Source organism: Amyelois transitella, chromosome 19 (genome assembly GCF_032362555.1).
Source record: "Amyelois transitella isolate CPQ chromosome 19, ilAmyTran1.1, whole genome shotgun sequence".
Lineage (NCBI taxonomy): Eukaryota > Metazoa > Arthropoda > Insecta > Lepidoptera > Pyralidae > Amyelois > Amyelois transitella.
The window spans coordinates 7801396-7828272 of record NC_083522.1 but is presented as its reverse complement, the minus strand read 5'-3'; the positions used below and the strand labels follow the sequence as shown (position 1 = coordinate 7828272).

At 36.0% G+C, this 26877-nt stretch overlaps 3 protein-coding genes across 17 annotated transcripts in view; 1 reads left to right on the top strand and 2 right to left on the bottom strand.

The window, feature by feature from the left end:
• LOC106132641 (transient receptor potential cation channel trpm) overlaps window positions 1-26877 on the top strand; it is a 169516-nt gene that overhangs the window by 89135 nt on the left and 53504 nt on the right. For all 13 annotated transcript variants that reach the window (XM_060949632.1, XM_060949631.1, XM_060949628.1 and 10 more), the window contains 5 exons: window positions 8982-9138; window positions 9872-10085; window positions 10995-11154; window positions 18633-18769; window positions 26294-26450. In XM_060949632.1, coding sequence (XP_060805615.1) covers window positions 8982-9138; window positions 9872-10085; window positions 10995-11154; window positions 18633-18769; window positions 26294-26450 — 825 coding nt within the window. The remainder of the gene's footprint in view (window positions 1-8981; window positions 9139-9871; window positions 10086-10994; window positions 11155-18632; window positions 18770-26293; window positions 26451-26877) is intronic.
• On the bottom strand, window positions 1560-20112 carry LOC106132646 (uncharacterized). Of its 3 annotated transcripts, XM_060949640.1 has the most exons (4): window positions 19675-20112; window positions 14014-14209; window positions 11945-12107; window positions 1560-1640 (listed from the first exon to the last, which is right to left on the bottom strand). In XM_060949640.1, exons 1-3 carry the CDS (start codon window positions 20074-20076, stop codon window positions 11950-11952), a joined length of 756 nt encoding a protein of 251 aa, XP_060805623.1. In that variant the 5' UTR covers window positions 20077-20112; the 3' UTR covers window positions 1560-1640; window positions 11945-11949. The 3 variants fall into 3 exon arrangements, with proteins under 3 accessions (XP_060805623.1, XP_013187566.1, XP_013187567.1); XM_013332112.2 differs by lacking the exon at window positions 1560-1640 and having other exon boundaries at window positions 11487-12107; XM_013332113.2 differs by lacking the exon at window positions 1560-1640 and having other exon boundaries at window positions 11487-12107; window positions 19693-20112.
• LOC132902858 (uncharacterized) lies at window positions 5957-6493 on the bottom strand. The gene has a single exon (XM_060949642.1). The coding sequence runs from the start codon at window positions 6416-6418 to the stop codon at window positions 6020-6022; it is 399 nt and encodes a 132-aa protein (XP_060805625.1). The 5' UTR covers window positions 6419-6493; the 3' UTR covers window positions 5957-6019.

Below are 26877 nucleotides of genomic sequence, written 5' to 3'. Positions count from 1 at the left end.
TTGGAAAATAATGATCTCAAAACTAATTCAAACGATATCATGTCTATTCAGCAAAAAGTTGAGCGGGTTTTGGGGGCCCGTTTGATCTTCCTTTGTCTCTTTGGGTGTCTGAAAAAAATATATATGTATGTGTCGATTACATTTAAAGTTACACTAACAGGAAACGTAATTTGTAGGAAGGATGTAGTCTTATTCTCTATTTTTTTTAGAATTCACTTTAGAATTGGCCCACTTTATTTCTTCCCTTTTACGCTATTCATGAATAGAAAGAAACATACATACATACATATAGCCACGTCTATATCCCTTGCGGGGTAGACAGAGCCAATAGTCTTGAAAAGACTGAATGGTCACGTTCAGCTATTTGTCTTAATGATAGAATTGAGATTAGAAGAAGAACAATAGAAAGAAATTAAGCGTAAAAGGCGACTAAGAGAAGAGACTCACATTTCTATAAAAGACAGAAAAAAACATAGTATACTTTTGTCTTTCCGTGTAGATTGTATAGGTCAATCAAGGGAGACGCTAGTAAACTTCTTTTTTTTAGGCGATGTAAAAGCAAACTGTCACTATTTGAATCTTAATCTCATTTGGGCATACAGCAGAACGTGGCGATACAGTCTTTTCAAGACTATTTGTTATGTCCGCCCCGTAAGTGATAAAGACACGACTACACGTATATGTATATAGTTAGCTTACAAAACTCACATATTCTAGAGTTTCATTTTTCCTCTGTATAGGCCTGAGCGTGTCGGCGTATATTTGCCAGAATTTCGTGACGTGATTCATCGTCATGTAGCGGTTCTGCAAACGACAGTTGAGGCACCAGCCGTTGTCCACTCTTGTTATTATTTCTATGAAAAATAAATACATATCTTGGTTCTTGGTTTTAGTTCTGTCGTAATAGGCGATTAAGGGATAGGCTAATAAACTTGGGATACTTATAGGCTAGCAACCTGTCACTATTTGAATCTCAATTTTATCATTTAGCCGAATAGCTGAACGTGGCCTATCAGTCTTTTCAAGACTGTTGGCTCTGTCTACCCCGCAAGGGATATAGATGTGATTATAGGTATGTATGTTTAAAGAAAAATGTAATCATATGAAAAAAGAGAGTTAATAACTGACTGACCCATCAACGTTCAGCTCAAACCGCTGGGTCAAGATACTTGAAATTTGGCGTGTAGGTTCTTTATGAGGTCTAGGGGTGCATTCAGAGAGAATTTCCCGAAATTCCCTCAGGAACGGGAATTATGGCGATTTTATGTTTTACGCGGGTGGAGCCGCGGGCGTTCTCTAGTTTAAGACATTATGGATCATTTTTTTACCCGCAAGAGCCGCTATGTCCAGTTTTTCCTCCAGTTCCGATTGCAACTCTTGTTCTTCGGGATTCACGGGGAAATGAGACTAAAAAAAGAATAAAAAAATTACTATAAAACTGTGATCTTTACTTGTTAGTCTCTGTCTACCCCGTGTGATAAGAGCGTGATTTTATGTATCTTTTTTTATATTATGGAACAAGCTCTTGTGAAAATAAAATGATAACAAACCTTTATATACAGAAAAATCGCTGATGTAAGCGCAAATTGTTTCCACATGGTCAGTTTACTGATGGCCTCAAATATCATTTCTGGGGTGATCTGAAAATGTAAATATTTATTGAAGAAATCGTGTTTTTATTTGTCTGTTTAACTCAAAACTTTTGAACGGATTTTGATAAAAATTACCGTAAATAAAAGAAAACGGGCTTTTAAATATGGCGTTCTATTTATGGGTGATAGACTAGCAACCTTTTTTTAACCACATAGTTTAAGGCGGCCTTTCAGGCTTTTCAATACTGACTCTGTCTACTAAGAGTTACAAACATGATATACCTATTACCTATACATATGGTAAAAAATATGAAACATTTTATTTAACGGAACAGATAAAGGGTGATTGTCGTGATTGCATAAAATCGTATTCATCCCCGGAGCAGCCACTGATTACGGCCGATCGGAAAACGATCAGCTGTGCGTGGCTTGAATATTTCATAGCCGATCAAGGGATTACCGATATACACCCGGTTGCACGGTTGTTACATTTTATTTCGGTTAAAGTCATTCGCGCATGTATAAATCAATTGATTTGTACATACATCTCGCTCTTTCATAATATTCCGATTGGATTTTTTGTGAACAGGTTTTTTTAATTAAATTTTTAAAGCTTACAAGTAACATAACATTATTAATAGCTGAACTAGATTTCCTATTCTATAACGTTAGTACGTTATACGCTTTTAATATAGTAGGAATACTATGGGCTTTTATTTATTTATTTACTCATTTGTATGCACAGATAAAATCGAAAATTATAAACACAAGAAACAAAATTACATTTTTCATTTTAGGTTCTGCTTATTTCAAAAGAAATCTCTTCCAGCAGACCCGAGATAGGAAACATTATGGAAAGGGTGACACGCGTGTACCTTACACACACACAACTACGTATTAATATAAATACATAAACCTAAATAAATTATAATAAAATACATATGTATCTAAATACTAAATAAACAACCGTGAGCGTAAGCGAAACCGTGGGCTACAGCTAGTATAGAATAAAGATAAATTTATTTCCATTTCTCACTTCACTGTACGTAGCTTTATCTTCTTCCAATTCAAGCGGATCCCTATTAGTATTGATGAATAAAGGTGACAGCATCATGCTTCTAGATCCTGCCTGGATGCTCTTGGCACCTGCAAAGGGTCAACCATTGTCACTCTTGTATTTCTGCATACATAAAATCACGCCTCTTACCCGGACGGGTAGGCAGAGACTACCTCTTTCCACTTGCTACGATCTCTGCATAATTCCTTCGCTTCATCCACATTCATAACTCTCTTCATGCAAGCTCGGCGGTTTCGGGTACTTTTGACCAGACCCTGACCAATTAATTCTTGTATTTCTTTAGGACATTATCCTGGCGTTAGTCCCGGTTTTGCCTCTTATGGACCCTGGATTAGATACATGCATTTTTATATAGTCACGTCTATAACCCTTGCGGGGTAGACAGAGCTTACTAGTCTTGAAACGACCGAAAGGCCATGTTCAGCTGTTTAGCTTAATTTTAGTAATTTAGATTAAAATAATGACAGGTTACCCATCACCTACAAGAGGAATCCCAAGTTTATAAGCCTATCCCTTAGTCGTCTTTTACTTCGGTTAGCACTTAAACTAAGCAAGATTCCCCTGCAAAGGTTTCGGAGGTCAGATGGGCGTTTTATAATAACACTACTCGTTCCCGAAGGGAACAAACCATATCTTTCCAATTCCTGCATACGTCTTTCGCTTCATCTACATTCATAACTTATCATGCAAGCACGTTGGTTTAACGTACTCTTGATCTGATTTTTCTTCAGGACGTCCCCGATTTAATTCCATACATACATATAGTCACGTCTAAATCCCAGAGCGATTTGATTCCCGACGTTTTAATTGTGTCTAAACCACAATACACGATATTAAATCTATGCATTGTCCTATCAATTTAATCAGTATGTATTCTGCAGCGACAATATGAACAATGCACATCTTCGTAGTCCGTTTGTTTGAGAATCTAATAACGCCTTCGTTAGTGTCGTGTTAGACATCATATATTACCTCAGTTGAATCTATATACTTTTATGTTTCCTGTACCTGTTACGCGTCTTATATATACGATGAAGGTTTACTTCATCTATGGCTCCTTTTAACAATGTTAGAATCGCTTCTTGATGATAACTCGGATTAATTGCTATCGCTTTGACGAAGGCGCTTTGTCGATTCATATTTAGCTAGGTCTATATAATAGAAGGATAAAAAATGGCGTAAAACTGAATCGAAATTTTGGATAACTATCCACATTCATTAATTTCAGGACGTGAAGAGAGACTCTCTTAAGGAGACATACTGGTGAAAGGTCCAGGTTCAAGACTTGAGACGACCTTTTGCCAGGATGTCTCGAAATTGATCAAGATATGTTTCTATTGGAAATCATACGCATTGAAGAGTGAATTCAGACTTAGGTATAAGTAAATAAAATATACAAGCAAATACGTTTTCCACAAATAACTTTTCAATTCCACAACTGCAAATGGTTTTCCAATTCCACGGAAATTCCGCGTGGAATGTTAAAAGATATTGCCGTTTGCATTACGTGCTGCGAGAGCGACGTATTAGGGCTTTGGCAGACTTTATCGATCAGTTTTAATCCGTCGTAAGAAGTTTTGGGTAACTACACACCATTAACATGATACCTTGATTTCTATAATATATTGATAGTAGATGTGACATTATCTAATAATAATGGTATAAAATTATTTTTATATTTAATAATACAAATTCCGTGATGTTAATACATATTTCACGTCTTTATCTCGGACTTATTTTGACAAAGACAGAGCCAGTTACTAGTTTCAGTACTTTATGTATTTTATTGTTAACTTTATAACATACATATTTACATAAAGCATGCTCATTAACAGTTATTCTTTCCCGAGTGAAGGCGAACACACAAAAAACCTAAATAGTGCCGTGTGGTTCCCGATAGGTTTACAAACTTGGGATCCTTTTTTAGGCGATGGGCTAGCAACCTGTCACTATTTGAATTTTAATTCTATCATTAAGCCAAATAGCTGAACGTGGCCATTCGATCTTTTCAAGACTGGTGGCTCTGTCTACCTCGCAAGGGATATAGACGTGACTATATGTATGTATTCTAAATAATCCTAAAAGTCTTATAGTTGGACAAGTAGAAAGATTTTGTCCGAGTAATGCCATGGTGACACTTACGAAATTTCTCAATTTTTCCACAATGAAACTACTCAGTGGACCTAGTGGAATATCTAAAATTGACCAGGTGAACAAATGTACAAATATTATGGCAAGTAAAACGCGTGATGTGTGTAAGGGGCCTTATTAGTACATAGGTTGATACGTATATGGCTCACGTCAAATGCAGTTCTTCAACATTATAAAGTTAGATGAAGATGAAATAAAGTTTCTGAGTGACGAAACGTGAGAAGGCGAAGGATCTTCAGAGTGATCTTTAATGATGTTGAAGAGTGACAGCTGTAGTTATGTTGGTTTAGGACCTGTATATGTTGCTAACATATCATCAAAATGTCAGATGATTTTATGCTCGTAGTAAATAATGTTGTAATAGCCGATACTGTGACTGAGCGATATCAACTTGCGTGTTCTGATAGTATAGTTTTTTTAATCTCTTGCGCAATTTTCAAAAGTCAAGGGAAAGACTTATAAAAAAGGTAAAAAATTCCCGTGGTACCTCCCAGGGATTATCACTGGGACCATGAGCAATAAAAGCATTTAGCTGGAGGATTTAGTCTTTTCGCGCCTATTGGCTCTGTCTACCCCATAACTGATAAAGACTATAAATATTAAAAATCGTAGAAGACCTAATACCTACTCCCCAAAAACAACTTACTATAAAACTTTCTTTTCACTCTCCTTGAAACAGCATTCATACGTTTTCTTCTGTTTACTCTTCTTCTCTCCTCATACATGTAACTGATAAAAAAAACAGTTTCATCTTACTTCCAAACATATTAAATCAAACAACGTTATGAAGGGACAAGATTTTTAATAAAACATCACAAAGAAAATACAATTAATAAACTACCTTCTTCGGCAGCAGCGATGCCCACAAAAATTACATCCTTGAGATCCGCTTCCTGAAGTTAATCTACCAAAAAAGAAATCATCTCATTACATGTCTGAATAAAAGGTGAAATAAATTATAACAAAATGACTTGGATAACAATAAAAACTAAAACAAAATGACCCTAACCAATGAGAAGATTGAGTTGTTAAAGATGCTTGCAAAAACATAAAAGATAGAACTACACACATAACATTGGACCCAAAACATCTAATGCTCCGTTCACTTCTACTCGACGTTAGGTTAATGCGCCATGCCTCTCTGTTCCCAACAATTCTATATTTTACGATAAATACGTATATAAAAACATCAAAGACCCTAATATAACCTGGTGAATATTGTAGACACAGAAGGCTCGCGCTCTTTCCGTACCCTGGGCTTCCTTTTGGGCGCTGCCTTGCGTATGACCCGGCGCCTGGTGGCCGACCGGTTTCTCTTCTCAGCTTTCCCAATAATCCGTCTATTTGGCTTCTTCTTCTGACCTTTAGTCCCTCTAAGTTTAGCCTCCACGATCTCAAGCCTACTTCTAGCAGAGTAAGACGATGTAAAAGATTCGCTATTTGAAACAGCATCGGTCCCTTTCTCGTCACATTTCTGCCTTGTCTCATATTTCCTTTTATCATCATGTGGACTATGATCATCTCCATTATTAGCCCTCAAATTCTCTTTCTTACTTGATGTTGGTTGTTGTTCTTCTTTTGCAGCATCTTCGTCCATTGTCAATTTCTTCCAAAGGTAACTGATAATTTTGAATTTTTGATTTTATAAATATATAGAAAAATACCTGTGTAAAAAAATATTATTGAGACTTGTCAAAAAAAACATCGAACAGTCTTCTTTTGTTTCTTGTCTCTTTATATTTTCATGGTGACAGACGTTCAAGAAGAATTTATGTTGATAGACTCCGAAACAATTCACAAACCCACGCTCGGTATCACCCCTCAAAATTGATTTCATTATAAATTTTATTGCCCCCATTTTAGTTTGCTCGGGTGTCATTAGAACAGCAAATAGATGCTCCTGTAGGAATATTTAGAATTGATCTTTACTGTTGTAATTATTATGTCCTTTTTTTTCTTGTACCTATTGTAAATCTTGTCCTTTCGGCCGCCATGGCAACTAAACTTCGCAACCAGTTGAGAAAAAGACATTTTCATTCTTTGTCGGCAACCAGTTATGAATAAAGATTTTTTTTTCTTTATAAGCAACTAGTTGCCAACAAGGAATTTCTCAAAAACACTAGTTGCAGTATAAGAATTTAATTTCTTCTTACGCAACAATGTAGTAATGTCCTCATCGAATACAAACACTGATCAATAAGTACATAGATTTCGTACTAGCTGTAGCCCGTGACTTCGTGAACGCTCAAACCACTACCTACACCACGGAGGCGGTTATTGTCCCTGTTATATTAAAACAAATATATTTTAATAGTGTTCATTTATTTATATTAACTGAGTGACTTAAACCGCTAAAACGAAATTGCAAAAGGGCTAATAATCTCCAAACAGTGACCAACAGATATCTTTTTTTCTACTAATTCACTCAACGCCTGGTCAATCTCCTCGTCAATTGCCTTATACTCTTTATTCTTTTTACTTTTAATATTTAAATCATAAGATTTATATTCTGTTGACAGAATATCCAATAATTGTGGCAACGTTGGATATTTTCTTCCAATATATCTATTAATTTTCGCATGCCATCCTTCAAGGCTATTATTAGTTCTTATATTTTCGTTACCACAAGAGCAAGACATCATCATTTCATTTTTCTTTATCCATTGTTTATTAAAGTATTTATTAAATTTTTGCAACCCGTCAGATGGATTTCTAGGGTTTTTGCTCATAACATATTCATATCCTTTTTCTATGTATTGAACAGGAAGACGAGCTAAACCAACGCACCGTGCAACATGCCTCTTTTCGGTTCTTAATTTGACATTTAAAGCTTTTGCTTTTTTCCATAAGCAACGATTAAAATGAAAGTAGCAGCCTTTGAATATAATTTTTGGAAATACTTTTTTAATTGCATTTATTGCTGCCACTTCGAAATCAAGGGTTATTTTTTGGGGGTTCCAACCGATGCTTGTCTTGATTAGGCTGAACAAAACTTTGTATGTTTCTGTTTTTTTATCCGGCAGCAGAGCAAAAATTAAAGGAGCTACTGAATTGTTATTCTTATTGTATCCATGTATTGAATATAGTTGATAAAATCCTTTCGGACAACACTTAAAAGTGCCGTCAGCGTAAAAATGATGATACTTATTCATCTCCTTTCTGTTTTCATTAGAACAGAACACGATGATTCGTTTATCGTCATCCACGTAGTCAGCAACACAAAAATTTTTATATTTAGTGGGTACAATAAAATCATGACAATTATTAAAACGTGACTTTGCAACGCCCAAAACTTTGTTTCTTTCATTATATAATCCCGTCTTTATGTTATTAAACTGTGGTATTTTATTTATAAATTGAAAACCGTCGTTTTTGAGTCCTTTGACAACATCCTCATACTGTTTTTGAATCGATATAAAATTACAACTGCTCCTTTGCTTCAAGTCGTCCATCTTTTTCAAAATTAAATTTTTTCCAATATCAGCTTCACAGTCTGCGTCATGTTCCTTTGTTATTTTAATTATTTCATTTCGTGCATTTATGGTTAAATTACCTCTGCATCCATTTTTAACATAGCATTTATAAAATGAGTCTCCATTTTTATATATTTTTTTACGATGATAACGGCGTCCTTCATGTAATATTGATACACCTCCTCTTCTTGTAGTTATATATTCTACTGTAGAGGAATTTGGATATATGTTTGAAGTAGACATCACAATGAAATAAAATTCGTTTTTTTTCAAGCGAGGCTAGTTCGCGACAAAATATGTGTACTGACTTGACAGGGAAAATTAATGACATATTATTTAATTGACATATATCAATTAAAAGGAAAAATAATCCTGGCCAGTAATTCTAGAAATAGGATTTAATATAAGTACGGATTGACCGCAAAGATTGTCAACCCATTACTTCCCATTATTTTTGACGCAACTTGTTGTCAAGAAAGAATTTTAAATCATTTTTCACAACTGGTTGAGAAACTCAGTTGCCATGGTCGATAAAAATTTTCTTGGTTGGCAACTAGTTGCTTACAAAGAAAAAAAAATCCTTATTCGTAACTAGTTGCCGATAAGGAATTGAAATGTCTTTTTCTCAACCGGTTGCGAAGTTTGGTTGCCATGACGGCCGAAAGGAATCTTGTCATGTTCTTTCAGATGTTGGTGCGGACAAAGCAAGACTGCCCATGGGTCTAACATCGCCGTTGCTGCCCCGGGGGAAGCCTGGGTGCCAGCCAGACACACCCACGCAGTTCCCACTGACGCGTATGGCACAGTTGAGTTCCAAGGAGGACCACATCCTACCAAAGCACAGGTGAGAATGTTTAAGGTTATGTTTAATAAAATCAAAGTTTAATTAACTGGTTCATTAAGAATAACTATATTTTCGTTATTATCATCATAGAATTTTGTTCACGTCCTACAAGTGCCCAAATAAGGGTTTATTCCGCTTTGATCATCTGGGCGATATCACCGAGAATGAGTTTTTGAGATTAAGTTAACGTTGTCTGTAATTTTGTTTACAATAAAGAACTTTTCGTTTAAATTGAGTTAAGGTGTGGCTCTGGCTATGCCGAACTAAGATGTATCTACAGTTAAAAAAAAATAAACAGCTGATATTATCATTAAGAAAAACACAGTCACAGAAATAAATATATATACGGGACAAATTACTTTGATTGAGTTAGCCGCGAAGTAAGTTCGAAACTTGTGTTACGAGATACTAATTCAACGATACTATATTTTATAATAAATACTTATATAGATAAACATCCAAGACCCAGGCCAATCAGAAAAAGTTCTTTTCTCATCATGCCCTGACCGGGATTCGAACCCGGGACCTCCGGTGTCGCAGACAAGCGTACTACCGCTGAGCCACAAAGGCCGTCAAGAAATGCCTCATCGGATCACCATTATGCAGTTTTCGGTTTTCTCTTCAAATAACGTTATATAATAATTCACAAAGGTAACTTTTAAAATTATCCCCCCAAAGATTTAAATATAAAAATAACCTTTGATAACTAACATTATATTTTATACCGTTGCAGTACGTTCGCCTTTCGCACGACACCCGTCCCGAGCTGATAGTCCAACTGCTGACGAGAGAATGGGCTCTAGAAAGACCGAAACTCCTCATCACCATCCAAGGGGGCAAAGCCAATTTTGACCTGAAGCCGAAGCTAAAGAAGGTGCTCAGGAAAGGGTTACTGAAAGCAGCCAAAACAACTGGCGCTTGGATCTTTACTGGTGGCACTAACACAGGTGAGAAACAATGGTACCAACTGTCCAATACCAACATTGTTGCAAACATGTAACAACAACAAGTTTCGCCTTGAAAGAGATTTTTTATTTTTATTTTTTGATGTTATCTCTTTTTTATATAAAAAAGTATCGATGCGTTGGTATCGATCGAGTTAGGTTAACCTGCAGAGGTTGCAGAGGTCAGATGGGAGTCGCTTCGTGTAAAAACCTATTATTGTTATGAATGTGGATGAAGCGAAAGAAGTGTGCAGGGATCGTGGCAAGTGAAAAGATGTGGTATCTGCCTACCCCTTCGGGAAAGAGGCGTGATTTATGTATGTATGTAAAAATCTAGTTCACCCAATTAAGTCGATGGTCAAAGGCATAACAGATCGTCGATTTACCTGACCTTTTGATGCTAAAAATATTAAAATGAAAGTCTGTATTTGAGTTAGTTTTATATTTACGTTTTAGTAATTTTATGTAAGAAGTTTAACGGACTTTAGAGGCTGGGCCAAGAGAAAAGTGAAGTTTTTATTACACCGGGGCGATGTAACGTTAAATCTAGAAAATTTAATATCCCAGGCAACTATTTCTCTTCTTGATAGAGCAGTATTTATACTTCTATTCGTTGCTTTTATTAACGTAGCTATATTATTAACTATACAAGTACATTATATTAACGCTAATTACAAAAAAAAATTATTTGTAATAGAATTAGATAATAAATAGAATAATCTGTCTACTTCGCAAGGGATATAGACCTGATTATTTGAATGAATGAATAAATTGAAGAAAAGTACCTTTGGATGCAATATCAGTTCACAAATCACAAACAAAGAGATGGGGTGGTCCTATTCTTTTTTATATAGGTGCCGGGAACCCCACGGCATGATGATGATGATGATTATAATTCTTCAACATTCGCAGGTGTAACGCGGCAGGTCGGCGATGCTCTTCAGCTGGAGAGGTCACAAAGGGCTGGGCGGGTAGTCAGTATTGGCATAGCGCCCTGGGGCATTGTGGAGGGCGCTAACGAGCTCATCGGGAAGGGAAGGGATGTGCCCTACCACGCTATAGCTTCACCAAGGTAAGATCTTCTTTTAATATATATAAGTCTTGAACTATTTTTGGTAGACGCAGGTAGCATGAGCCTATAGTTTTGTGATGGATCAGTGTTCTTCTTAAATTTAAGAGCAAACTCTTGTCGGTGGCAATTAATGGAGCTTGATTTTTCCATATTACCTCCATGGATAGATTACCTCACTTTAGACCTTACCTATATTATAAATGCGAAATTGAGTCTGTCTGTCTGTTCTACTTTCACAGCTCACAATATACGCAATCAAAATAATGCAATTTTTTAATTAAAAAATATATATATTTGTTTCAACTTACATGATTAATTTTGATTAACAACAATATAGTTATTCACATAAAGATACATTATAAGCAATTTTACAGCACATTTACCTTATCAGCACAGGATGATAAAATAACTGGCACACAACATGCTTTATATTGTCTTCACTCCTTCCTCCTTCGAATCATTTTACTACATACACATAATTACGTCTCCATCTTCCATAGAACCTTTCTCGTCTCTAAGATATAAAAGAATCTCATAGAATTTATCTTTTCCATAGAAGTTCCGCAAAGATTGAAAGGTTATGTAGTATTGTAGTATGGCTGTAGTGGTGGAATTGAGATTCAAATAGTGACAGTATTTTTCAAAATATCATTTTCGTTCTTAAAAAAAAACTTAGAACGTCGTTGCTTGTTCTCCTCCTTACTGGCGGAACGAACTCTTCTTCTGACCACAACACATTTAACAAAGATTTTCATCGTCTGCAGTTTTGTCTTCTAATTAATCAACTAACTTAATCTAATGATGGTCCTGTTTGAACGGGTCTGTCGTCGAAAGCGTTGTGGTTGAATTCAACCCGTTCAACTGCGCTTGGAACAACACATCGTTGATCAACTTCTCAGCTAATATCCTCATGGTCGGTCCCAGGCTCCTTAGTTTGGCTGCCACGTTTATTCCTGCGATTAAAAAATTGATAAAGTTATCAATAAATACGAGTAAATATGGGAATATAAGTTGGATAGAAAGTATGTGTGCTGAAAATCACAAATACAACACAAACGAAGAACACTGATAAGAGTTAGCTATGAAATTTAAGAGGAAGGAGATGGGACAAATTACACAGCTTTAAAGTAAATTCGTGATACGTAAAAACACGCCTCGTTCCAGAAGGAGTAGACAGAGATAATTTCCACTTGCCACAATCCCATTCTTTCGCTTCATCTATATTCATGACTCTCTTCACGCAAGTTTGGTTTCGGGTACTCTTGACCTTTCGCCAGGAAGTCCTTATTTGATCAGGGTATCATCAATATTATTATAATATATTGGTATTAGCATCCTTCTGGCCTTTTGTCTCTGCCTGTTAAAGTTCTTTACGTTTAGTGTTTAATGAAAACACCAGATTGTATGAACACGACCTATGAAACTCAAGTTACACTTTCGGCTGCCTTCATATCTTGAGCTTGGGTCATGCTTACACATTCAGTTCCTAAAATGTTGTTCCTCGGGATATTTTATACCTTCTGTAATATAACGGCTATGAAACGCATAAATCAGACTTAACATACACAAAGGGGATTACAATGCAGCTGCAAGCTATTTCATAGACCTTCTCTTGGGTAGATGTGGCAAATATATAATATCATATTATGGCGTTTTCTAATTGTACACGCGCGATAAAAATCTCGCTTTTTCACTTTTTTATTATGACGTCAAACGGGACAGCGATAGTGTTCAGCAGCTATTGGTTTGAAATCAAAAAGCACAGAGTACTTTAACTCGAGGCTTCCTAAAGCCCGCTTGTATGATACTAAGGTACATACGTACATATATAAAATCATGCCACTTTCCCGAAGGGGTAGGAGAGACCATGTCTTTCCCCTTACCTAGACTTCTGCATACTTCTTTCGCTCTATCCACATTCATCACTCTCTTCATGCAAGTTCGTCATTTCAGAGTACTTTTGTACCAGTATCTATTTGTCGATCTGCATTTTATTCAATCGAATCTAGACTTAACACAATCAAATTAAAGATGATTTCCATATTAAATCGATTATCGATGGTTTTATTAATACGTGGCTTACAAGATTTATGTTTTTATCGACCCCATAAGGATAAGAATGATATAAATGCAATCTTGTAATCTCAATATTCCTTTTGTGGGTATTTAAAATTATAAACTGGTGTGCAATGTAATAATTGTATATAGTGCAGTTTAGGAGGTAAGTTTGCTTCAAAGTACAAATTCATGCAAATGTATGACAGTTAAGAGATAAACAAAACATATTACTGAAGCTCAAGTTTTAGCCTAATCTTAAGTTATGACGATATAAACTGGATTATACGAGTATATTAAGTTACACACTAGATATTAACAAAGGATTTGATGTAACAAATAATCAATTTCAAAATTCATAATTAATTCAGCTTATTCTTAATTAAGCATGCACAATAGTTTTTTCCTAGTTCTTTTGTCCGCTTGTGTGTAAAACCAGAGTCGGTCTTGGATGTTAATCTATACAAGTATTTACTATAAATGAAGTATCGTTGAGTTAGTATCTCCAAACACAAGTTCCGAACTTAATTCTAGGCAAACTTAATTTGTTTATTATTAATTTATAATAGAGTACGCCCATGGCTCCCCCCGGGTATAACGAAGTCTCGTAAATGTCCAAAAAAAACCTACAAGTCAAATTTCAAATCACTAACTCCAGCTACTTGGGTTGTACCTTGATATGTTAGTCAAACGGTCATTGAATGTCCTCTTATATACACGCAAAGATGAGAGAGAGAGAGAGAGAGAGCGATGAGAGAGAGAGATGTAAAGAATACACAGCGTAAGAGACAAGTGTCACCTCACCTATAGCGTCATACTCATCTTCCACCTCCTTCCATTGTCGTTTCTCACTCTTTGTTGGTTCTTCAGTATAATTAACATAACCTTTGGATGAACCGGAGTCCATGTCTACGGCTATATTGCTATAATCTGTGTAAGAGTGAGTCTCAAAAGAAGGCTCATCGTCTCCTAAAATCTCTTCTTGTTCTTCCTCTGATTCCTGGAACAAGAAGTAACATACTTATAATCAGATAATACATACATATAATCACGTCTATATCCCTTGCGGGGTAGACAACCAACAGTCTTGAAAAGACTGATAGGCCACGTTCAGCTGCTTGGCTTCATGACAGAATTGAGATCGAATAGTGACAGGTTGCTAGCCCATCGCCTAAAAGAAACGCCTTTTACGACATCCACGGGAATGAAATGGAGTGGTCCTATTCTTAAGTGCCTGGAACCACACGGCGCAAAATAACAAATTTGAAGTTTTATCTATTACGAGGACCGTTAAGGGAATTCTTTAGGTATTTAATGTCTGATTCGATACAACTTTTGGCAGTTATAAAGTAATGGTGTCATTACTAGAGTAATTAATTTCTAGACTAAGTTTGGACCGCATATTTGCTGCCCTTCAACGGAAAGATGACACACAAACTCTAGTCCAGAATTCTTACTTAACAGATATAAATTATTTATTAAGAATAATATTACATAGTTCCACAGTAATACTACACAGGAATATCAAAATATGTTCGTAACGAATAAACCCAAATCATTCTGGATTTGAACATAAACCTTCAGGCAGAACATGGGCTACTGTTTCTTCTAAAGATTCCCAAGAATTAGCAAAAACATACGGACAGACAGACAGCGGGGGATTAGTAAAAGGGTCCCGTTTTCACCTTTCACCTTAAGTCTTTGGGAAAACCATTAGAACTAAAGATTTCTGGTACCAACTAACAAGCGTTTTCGTAATCTAAACTCATCATACTCGTAACAACAGTTTCAATCAAACTTCGGTAGATTGTATCGAAGTTATGGATACTTGGATAGTGGAAACAGCTTGCGATTTAATTGAATTATTACGAGCAGTGTTATGAAATACTTTTACAGACAGATAGAATTTAAAGTTCAGATTTGTAATACACTATAATATATGTAAATTTCGTTTCATTTTGATATTATTTTACTAAAATTTAAGCCAATCTGTCTAAAGGTCAGTGCAAGTGGCAAATTGAGGTGCATACATACATATAGTCACGTCTATATCCCTTACGGGGTAGGCAGAGCCAACAGTCTTGTAAAGACTGATAGGCCACGTTCAGCTATATGGCTTTAAGATAGAATTGAGATCTATATTTTTATCTATTTAAATAATATCTTGATTGTCTCTTCCGCTCAGTATATAATTTGGCCTTAATACTATCAGTGAGATGATTTAAATGTCTGCCTTATACTAATTTCTCAATTTGTTTCATTTTCCAACAAAAGCCAAATTTCTTAATAAAGTTTTGTGAAACTCCACAGAATATAAAGTAAAAACCGATGTAATAGTTTGTCGTTCACAAACCAATCAACTAATCGACTTTGCACGTCCGTTCGTAAAGCGCATTGATGGAACTAAAAAACTAACTGACTAACTGCAAGTGGACTAGACTAATACATTTCTAAATGCTTTGGAGCTGCGTTGTTTGTGATTTTGTTGTTCTTTTTGTTGAGGTCTTCACCTCTAGGGACCCGGGGTTCGCCTATTACCTCGACGCTGTGTGCAAACTTTTCTTGGAAAAAAAATCTCAGAAAAAAATATGGTTTAATTCGACCCTTAGAACGGACCACGCTTTTTTTGAGTCCACTATTTGTCTACCGATGCCTATGTTTATAAAAACTTAAGAAGCAATTTTTATCAGAGACATTTCAATTTTATACAGGTTTTTTTTATTTTAATCATTAGATTCAATGGCAGTTATTTATTGCAATATATACAATCCTAATTAGACTAGTTTTTTTCCAAAAGCTTGACGCGCATTAGATACTCCTAATAAATTTTCTATTCGAAGGTTTTAAGTGTAAGCATACATTAATCACGCCTCTTTCCCGGAGGGGTAGACAGAGACCACATCTTTACACTTCCCTGCATACTTTCGCTTCTTTCACATTCATAACTCTCTCCATGCAATATCGTTGGTTACGGGTACTCTTGACCTGACCATTTGCTAGAACGTCTCCAATTAGGAACTAACCCAATTATTTGGTCGACGCCAGTTCTAACTTGGTAACTCTCGTTTCAAACTCGATTGAGAAACTATGCAGAAGCTTCGAGTGTGTTCAAGTTTTGCACTTAGAGAAAAGCTTTTCTTACATAATGGCTTGTTGGAATTGTTATTTTTATGAATAAGTTAACTTTGAAACCGTCAGTGCATTTGAATGGAATTTTTATGCAATTTCTTTTTAACACTTGAAAAATACTTCTAAATTTTTTAAAACTTGTTATACATATACTTTTCAGGTTTAAAAAAGAAGGGTTTGTTGCAAAGAAATCCCTAGAGGTATATTATTCAGATTTCTTTGGGAATAGCTAAAAATGTATTTTGACAAGACATTAATGATATTCTGCTGAGCTTCAAAACAATCCTATTACACATTCAGACACATCTTCTACAAATTATTTCAGTGTACTCTTTAGTGTTCAAAGCACATAATAACATCAAATTATCTGAGTTTACAAAGTGGCGTCACCGAACGTATGAAATACTAAACTAACAAGGGTCAGGCCGCGGCAAACTGACAACATATCAGAATTCAGGATATGTATGGAATCTTGTTTATATGTTTTACATAAATATTGTCACGTCTTTATATTCAATGTGCCGTGTGGTTCCCGGCACCAATACAAAAAAGAATAGGACCACTTCATCTGTTTCCCATGGATGTCGTAAAAGGCGACTAAGAGATAGGCTTACAAACTTGGGATTCTTTTTTAGGCGATGGGCCAGCAATCTGTCACTAGTTGAATCTCAATTCTATCATTAAGCCAAATAGCTGAACGTGGCAATTTAGTCTTTCAAGACTGCTGGCTCTGTCTACCCCGCAAGGGATATAAACGTGACCATATGTATGTATGGATGCTTTATATCCAACTAGCTTAGGTGTGGGGCTCGCACCCACGGGAATTTCCTGAAAACATACCATGTTAATTTTGTGTAGGTTTTGTCTGTTTTCTGTGTTAAATATCATCAAAAATTTTCTAGTAGTTTTTGAGTTTATTCGTGACAAACAAAAATACCATTGATGATATTAGTATGGAAGAAGAAGTGTCATGGGGTTACGGTACCGGCACCAATAGAAAAAGAATAGGATCAATCTTTTTCCTATGGATGTCGTAAAAGGCGGCTAAGGGATAGGGCTCATGAAGTTGGGATTCTTCTTTCAGATGATGGGCTACCAACCTGTCACTATTTGAATCTCAATTCTTTCACTTAGCCAAATAGCTGAACGTGGCTATCAGTCTTTTCAAGACGTTGGCTCTGTCTACCCCGCAAGATATATAGACGTGATTATAATGTATGTATGGAATAAGAAATGTTCATTGCGGGAATAACTAAAAATCCTTCTGAAATATAACTGCTACAGGCAGTTCGCTTTTAATATTATTATTGTACTACTACTATATGTGTAAAAAGCATTTAATATTAGTATCAAAACAATTGCATTTTCAAAATAGCAGCACCAGATGTAAGAAATTCTAAAACTAACAAGGGTCAGGCGGTGACAAGCTGACAACATATCAGGGTATGCATGGACCGTAAACAATGATCGTTGGCTAAGCTTTACTAAGAAGATTTATCGTGGATTCATTGTGAACGTTTACATACATTTTGTAGCGTCTTTATATCGAATAAGATATACAGAGGGTGTAAAAAACTAGATCACTTTTAGGTTTCTTGTACTTCTGAATAATGATCCAGTTCTTGTACCTATATATGTACATGTATGTATATCAAGTTGAAAGGCCGATCAACAGTAATACCTAACTCAACCTGACGAAATCACAGCCATTATCACAATAATTATTATTTCTAGATAATTAGTTAATTAACGTTGTCAACATTTAAATCGTTTTGATAAATTCCTTTTTGGACATCAAAGAGTGATACATGTTAAGCCGATTCTCAGACCTACTCAATATGCTCTCAAAATTTCATGCGAATCGGTCAAGCCGTTTCGTTCAAGCACAGGAACGAACATTGTGACACGAGAAATTTATACATAAAATATACTTTTCATAAAACTCAAGTTCCCGTGCGATTTGCGAAAACCCTGTATTCTTATGAAGGTGACGCTAAATTCGTCACCTTTTTTGTAAATGGTTATTCCATTCGTCGTTTATATTCAAATTCAAAAATTTTTATTCATTACTATAGGATACTATGTATCGCTTAATAATTGTCAAAACGTATGGTTTAACAACATTGGTTGACGTCAAATAAATTACTTAAAAACTAAGTTTAGGTACTGCCGCTTCCAAGGCGTCAGTGCAGAAGAAGCGGTAACAAACTGCACTGCAGCATTTTCTTCAACAACGTCAACTTCACAATATTATAATATTATATATTTATTTACTACTTCCAATTTTGTTTCAGATCCAAGCTTGCAGTGCTGAATAACCGTCACGCATACTTCTTACTGGTGGACAATGGGTCAATCGGCCGCTATGGCGCCGAGATCGTGCTGCGGAGGAAGCTGGAGAAGTACATAGCAGCTCAGAAACTACATCCTTGTAAGTACTCACGTCTATATCCCTTGCGGGGTAGACAGAGCCGACAAACAGACTTGAAGAGACTGTTAAGCCACCTTCAGCTGTTTGGCTTAATGATAAAATTGAGATTCAAATAGTGATAGGTTGCTAGCCCATCGCCTAAAAAAAGAATTCCAAGTTTCTAAGCTACAAGGCTTATAAACTAGGGATTCTTTTTTTAGGCGAATTTAATTAAATTTAAAAATAGTATATTTTGACTGAATATTAGAATGATTAACTAAGAAATAACACCGTTGCAAGGTTTTATCGCCATGTAGGTACCTATTCCTTCTTTTACCTGTTGGTTTGCAGACGGAACCTTTCCTGACATTTCGGCGACACCTTAATGTGGTCAAATTCGTAGCAGGTTTTTTTTCAACCCTATCTATCATAGAAGAACCTACCGTGTGTAAATATGAGAAAGTATAACCGCGGTGAGCACAAACGTAATATGTAGTACTATTTAACCGCCATTAACAACTTTAAACCAGCAAATCCGTTCATCCCTAATCGATTTTTCAAACCTATAATTGAAATAATAAATTCTTTAACCGGTTCATACAACCAATGCGATAAGTTCTTATCAAAGCAAACTTTTTGCAATGTACCTACTACTAAAGTTAAGAAAGTACTTTTGTTAGTCTGTCTTTTGACGTTCAAAAGGTTAAGGTTCAAAGATAAGTAACTGACAGCCGATTGGGATATCAATTGTTACCGTTTTTCGAAACTGGGTAAGGAATCGTATGTTAATGAAACCCTTTTATTTGATACCCTATTAAGGTATTTGCCATATACATTGACTGGCTCAACAATTATAGCACCCCTCTTTTAGTCTTAAAATAAAATCAAATAACAAAATAACAAAACTAAAAACAAAAAATACGTACAACTAAAAGAATGCTTACAGCTGATTGGTCATTCGGCTCTGCCTTCTTGTAATTGTTTTCATGATCGTTGAAGATAAATGAAAATAGATCGTAATACCACAGCTGTGGGACGTATATTTCTTCGCTATTTGAATTCCGTCTGCTGTCAACGACACGCTTGTGTTCTCTACGCACACATGCGCGCAAACTCTCGATTTTTCTCAATACGTGAACACGCGTGGCGCATCCGTCGTATTGTTGGACCAACTCAGTCAGCTTGGAGATGGCGTCGTGTCGTTTCTTCTTGTTTTTGTAAGATAAACAATCACGTTTCCACAGACAGGGCGAGTCTCTGTACATAAGGATGAATTCTTTGAGTAGTTTACGCGGGAACACGACGTTGCTGAGGTCCATTTTGTGCATTTGAAGCGCGCGCGGTGAGTGCGTTCGGCAAGATGCGCGCCGCGCACGTCACTGAGCGTGTTGGTCTTGTTGGGTCGGTGACGGGGCGCATGTGCGTCACTTCGTTGTGCCCCCGCATTCCCCCGCTCACCCCCCCTCGCTGTTGTCATCGAGCAAGCCGCGCGTAAAAACAAAATGGCGGGGTGTTCGCTTATCTTTTTTTGTTTCTTGGTGGGCATAGGCATTTTTTTATAATTCTGTTTTAATTTTTATTGCGTTTACCCGATCGAGTTGTGTTTAAGGCTTTTGTGAATACAATAGGACGAAGATTTATACATTGTAAAATAATTGATCGGTACAATTTACATACCATAAACATAGGATTTCCATTTAACGGGGTAGACATTGCAAATAGTCACAAATCTCGTAGTAGGTCATGTTTAACTAGATAGCAGTTTCAGAGATGGTGACAGGTAGCCCATCAACTAAAATAAGTAAATCAAATCACAACTATCGCATTTTTTAAATAAGTAGGTACTTATAATAAAAATATAACATATAATCACGCCTATATTCCTTGCGGGATAGCCAGAGCCAACAGGCTTGTTTGGCTTATTGATAGAATTGAGATTCATATAAAGTGACAGGTTGCCAGCCCGGCGCCTAAAATAAGAATCCCAAGTTTAGGTATAAGCCTATCTCTTACTCGCCTTCTACGACATCCGTGGGAAAGAGATGGAGAGGTCCTATTCTTTTTTCTATTGGCGCCGAGAACCACACGGTAATTTATAATATAAAACCTTCTGTATTTACAGAAGCTCCAAAGTTCGCTCCTGCGTGGGTATGTTTATAAAAAACTATTTAACTTCGGAAAATACAATTCACAAAATATTTCTTTTTTAATGAATTCGTCGAAGATTAATAACGCATCCCAAAAATAGATCTTTCAGTAAGTATTTATTCCCCAATGAATCTGCAATTAATTGAACAAAACAAATATTCAAATCGCTGTTGATTCTCCTTGAATGAGAAATCTTTGATGTAAGGAAAAATGTTTCCTTAAATAAATAAAATTGTAAAAGATTTTCGAATAAAATTTATAAATCTCCAGGGATGCTCGTTTCATTAGAATCACGCGATTTCGGCGTATTTCAAATGCCCTTAATGAAACGTTATTCATTAAAAAATATTTTGTAAAATAAAATACACAAGTCACTCAGTTACTCATACTTTATCGCTTACGGAGTAGACAGAGCCAATAATCTCGAAAAAAAATGAAAGGCCACGTTCAGATAACATGGCATTTAGCGACAGGTTAAACAGTAGGTATCTTTATTAGCCTTTCCCTTAGTCGCCTTTTACGACATTCACGGGAAGGATATGATAGGCCTATTCTAAAGTTCCTGGCTTGAAAACACAAACAAATGACTACAGACTTAAACAGTACGAATTAAAACATCCACTCGAATTAAGTGAAAAACCAAAGTGATTGACACTTGTGATCTGATCGAATTACCGTCCACGGGGGCTGGCCGGCTTCCATCCGATTCATTGAAAGTGAGCCGTCGTAAAAACGTCATGAAAACACGTTTTATTGGCCCAATAAACAGCAGTCAGACGCGACAGGTGGGGTGGCAGCAATATTGGATCAAAGTTATAAGGCCTTTAACACGTTATCCGATTCAAGTTTTTTTTTTTGCACTTCGTTTTGCCTATGTGCAACCACAGTAACGTTTTTATTCCGAAGATAACTTTTCTAAAATTGAACAGCACTTTTTCGTGATGGTGACATTATTTTGTTTAGCAAAATTCATTTATTTGAACAGGATTATCCTATGCAAGTTTATATTTTGATAATAAGTACTTACTTACTTACTATTGGCCAGAACAAATTAATAAAGTACATTACGTACGATAGGGGACCAAATAAAAAAGTTAGCTCTTAAAAAAATATTCACAATAATCAAGGCACGTTTGTGAAAACGCCCTAATTCTATTTCTAGGCCGTCACGTAAATGGGATGTGAAATATCAATGAAACACGTATACGAATATATTTACCTCATTTTTCACCAACACATCAGGGTTAGCAGGCCTAGGTAGACTTTTTGGTTGCCCGGCTCTCACTCGATCGAGAACTCACGAGAGCCAATGGTTCGCACAACTCTCTCTGCCATGGCGACATCTCTAACGTCACATGCCAACAGCCAATCACAGCGACAGAATGTGACGCGTTCAGCCAATAGCAGCGAAGAGTCTTAGCCGCACAGTCCGTTACTACGGATTTGAACATAAATACAACCCCAATCGTAGAAGCTCAGTTCCCAGCCAGCCCAGGCATAACACCTAGCCTGGCAGACAATGTTCCTGTTGATTCGAACGAAGAATGGAGTTAAACGTAAATAAATATTCAGAAAACGCTAGGCATCTTTGTGAAAACGGCCCTAATTCTATTTCTAGGCAGGTTGTTCACGTAAATTGGATGCCGAAGCAACACGTACTCTAATAATACCTCATTTTTCACCAAAACATCGGTACAACAAAGTTTTCAAGCTCATTTTCCTGTATATGACGTCATTTTCTGTCTCAATTATTTTTTATCGTTATAAATGTATTGCGTGCGAATTATTACATGGTAAATTTTATGGGATTAGGCATGCGAGTTTTAACAGAGTAAAATAGATACTAGCTATCTCTAACTTCTGATACATTGAACTTGGCTTAATAATTTTGAGATTTTTGTCTTTGGCAGGACCAATGAGTGGAATAAATATCTACCAAAATACATCAAAACGCACCACCAGCTGTAGATCAAAATCTATTTCAAAGAGAATGGCGAAAGTCGGATTTAGCTATTTTTCCATGATGTTTCCACAACTTAATAGCAAATTTTTTTAAATTCGAAATTCGGTTGTTCTTATCCGCGGACACTTTCACGAGCATCATCCAGTGTCCACATTATATTTACTTCTCCGTAAAATTTCTAATAATATTTTATCGTTCCCCAAAATAACCTCAAATCCCAGCTACACCGGGTGGCCACGTCGCCCCCTTTATGGCCGTAAGCGCAGATTTAAGGCTCCCAGCTATTGTGTAGCAAAATTGATAAAAAATACCGACTCTCACCCGGTTTTTGGACATCGCAGATAAGGAATACCTTCACATACACGGTAGTGATGTAACGAATATTCGCATTCGCATATTTTTAAATATTCATTTTCGCAAAATTAACGGAATATTTTATTTACTTGCCAACCATCATAACTTAGATACCGCTGAAAATTTCATAATGAACACACCACGTCAGATATGACTTTTGGTCGAAACCGTTTCGGAATATCAATATGCATAAGTAGGTACTTCATTTTTTTACTGACAATTTAAAAACTGCTGATTTTCATCAATAATTAACGATCACGAATAAATGAACAAAACGTCGTCACAATCGGTCCGTTAAGCTGGTTTAATGCATCAAGTCATTAAACTGCTTTAGCTACAAAATTCTGTACCTTCATATCATAATTAGTGATGTAATATATATTCGCATTCGCGAAACTCGATTGTTGATATTCGCATCCGCGAATGTTTTAAAAACGGTATTCGTTACATCACTAACATACTATTTTGTACTTGGTCATATAGCTTTATTAAGGGTGGCTGAACGGTAAATCGCTCGCTGGGATTATAATTAAAGATTGTCGCGATAGGAGGCGTTGTACGTTATTATTAGGGTCCGTGTACAGGTTATAGACTAGGTACGTAGTTAAGATGACAATATAAAGGTAACCATAAATTGTCATTACCTTCTTCAATCATGGGTCCTGGGTCCTGCAAGAGGTAAATGTACAACTAGGATTTACCCTGTCAAGATAAAATGGAACGTCGTTTTAATGGCGCATTTGCATTACATTCTTTATTTTACAAAGATAAAATATAATATTTTACAATGAAATAAAAATTCCTGATTGAGTAGAAATTGCGTAACAAGTATTTTTCATTTACAACTTGCTAAATTACATAACAAACCATTATTTTGCTTGAATGAAGCATAACTCTTAAAACTCGAGGGTCAAACTTCGGCAACGACCTCAGAATCCTACTAATCTAACTTCTGTCGCCGGGGGACTTGGCATTTCATTCAAATAAATATTTGCGGGCAACGCCCAGGATTACTAAAGAAAAAATAAAGACTGATAAATTTGTGTAAGTACGTGTTTTCCGGCATTACATATTATCTTCTATGTATTAGCTGCACACCAAACGATAAAGACAATTTTACAAAACAAATTCATACATACACAATTTCAATAACAGTGGATATATATTTTTTCTCTTCAAACAATGCATGTGAAATGATCATGTATTGTTATTTGACCGAGAATGATCTATAAATGGTCGGTGGACAAAATGGAAGGAAAAATGTCGAAAAGCGTAGGTACGAGTACCCCAGTCCTCGACGCATAGTAGCTGAGGGTACAACTGGGAATACGCAAAAGGTGCGTATCTGACAATTATCTAACAATGTTGTATAACTTTGTTGTATAACACGTCCACATTATCTGACATTCTTGGACAACTTCGCAACATGTAACAATATTGTACACATTCAAATAACAATGTTATATAACATTTGAAAGTAACCATAATAACCTGTTAAATTACTTAAAATATAACATACGAGTATTTTATAACGTTGAGGAAAAAAAGAAGACCTTAAGATGTAAAAAATATGTAATTATTTTATATCACGACGCGGCGTCTTTAAATTTTATTTATTCTTAAGGAACTCATTCACTTAAAGGGCTTTTCCTACTCATTTCCATTAAGCCATTATCCGGTCAAAGTTACATAAAGTTACCGCAAAGTTTGTTCAATTGGGCTCTGATTATCTACGGTTTGTAAACTTCTACCACTGTAAATTATACCGTTACTTGCCTGAAACTTATGCGAGTGATTTAAAGAATGACACGAAAATTGAAATCAGTCACGGGTACCTAGTTGATGAAACATATGCTTTTTTCTATTGTTTCTCCCTACGAAATAAAATTAATTTGAATACTGTAAACAGTGACGCTAAATCAAAATGTAAATTGAAGCTGTCTTTCGCAAATATCATAAAATAAAAAACCTTCAATTTTTATAGAAAATTATAGATACTACAACTGAAAGTATGCTTAATTTACGTATGAAACTTTAAAATTAAACCTACATTGTTCCACAAAGACTCCAGGTCTATCAGAACACAACAAGATCTCTAACATATCCGTCAGTGTGCATTCGTCCACGATGTAATTTTAAGAGATCTATATTTGTAAATTGACGTCCGTAAAAAATGCTTCAGTGTAATTTGTTCCGCCGCTTCTTCTACGCATGCGCTTTGGAAGCGGTAGTAGTTATAATTAGATTTAAGTGATGTGACGTCAATAAGTGATACCTTGTATCCAATTTTGAAAATAAATCTTTTCTATTCTAGTGTCTGTGAAAAATACGACATTAGTTCGGCACATCCCACACTGATTGCGAATCAACCATTAATAATAATCATCACCTATTTAATGACGTTCAAAGCAGACCTACCAACATTGCCAAAAATATTCATTTTTTTTTTCAATAAAATATTTTTCTCCCAATTTGCGTCCCAACGGCGCAGCTGCTGTTTATTTACGAGTTTCATATCGATAAAAACTTTTTGTTCTGAAACAATATATGTATGTAATAAAAAGAACAAATTGTATTTATAAGTCTGCTGAACTTATCTCATAAATTAATGCATTGATAGAAATATATGCTAGAAGAATCATACAAGCAAAGTTAGAAAAAGATTATGAGAAACAGTGATTTACTCGTAAGAAACTTTGTGTCGTATGGTTTCCGGCACGTTAGAATAGGACTACTCCATCTCTTTCCCATAGATAACGTAAAACGCGACTAAGGGAATGGCCAAAAATTTGGGATTCTTCCTGTAGGCGATAGGCCAACAACCTGTCATTATTTTAATTTCAATTCCATTATTTAGTTATACAGTTTAACGTAGCCTTTCTGTCTTTTCGAGTCTGTTGGCTCTGTCTACCCCGCAAGGGATATACGTGATTATATGTATGTATAGATAAAATCACATCTTTATCCCATAAAGGGTAAACCAGAGCCTACAGTTTCAAAAAGAAAAGGCCACGTTCAGATGTATGTCTTAAGATTAAATCAAATGTTTCTAAATCATAATCATGTTTCAATTGTTTCAGACACCCATTCATCAACACCCGTGGTGTGCCTGGTGATAGAAGGCGGCACCAACACCGTGAGGGCCGTGTTGGAATACGTGACTGACACCCCCCCTGTCCCGGTCGTGGTATGTGACGGGAGCGGTCGAGCCGCCGACCTCATTGCTTTTGTTCACAAGTAAGTTTACAGAACACAGCCTCTCGCAATTGAAGGTATATAGATAGATAGAATCACTACATAGTATAAAACAAAGTCGCTATTTAGTCTGTTTGTCTGTATGCTGAAATCTTTAAAATTACGCAACGGATTTTGATGCGGTTTTTTGTAACAGGTAGAGTGAGTCAAGAGGAAGGTTTTTATGTATAATAACATTTATAATTTTGCACCCGTGCGAAGCCGGGGCGGGTCGCTAGTATCCTTTATGGCACATAATTTTTTTAAATATACATATAGCCACGTCTATATCCCTTGAGAGACAGAGCCAACATTCTTGAGAAGACTGAAAAGCCACATACATTTATTATGAAATGAATAGCGGAAAAAAGGAAAAGAGGCAGGAATTAGAGAAAGGTGGTGATGTATGACGAGCTAGTGATTCGTTACA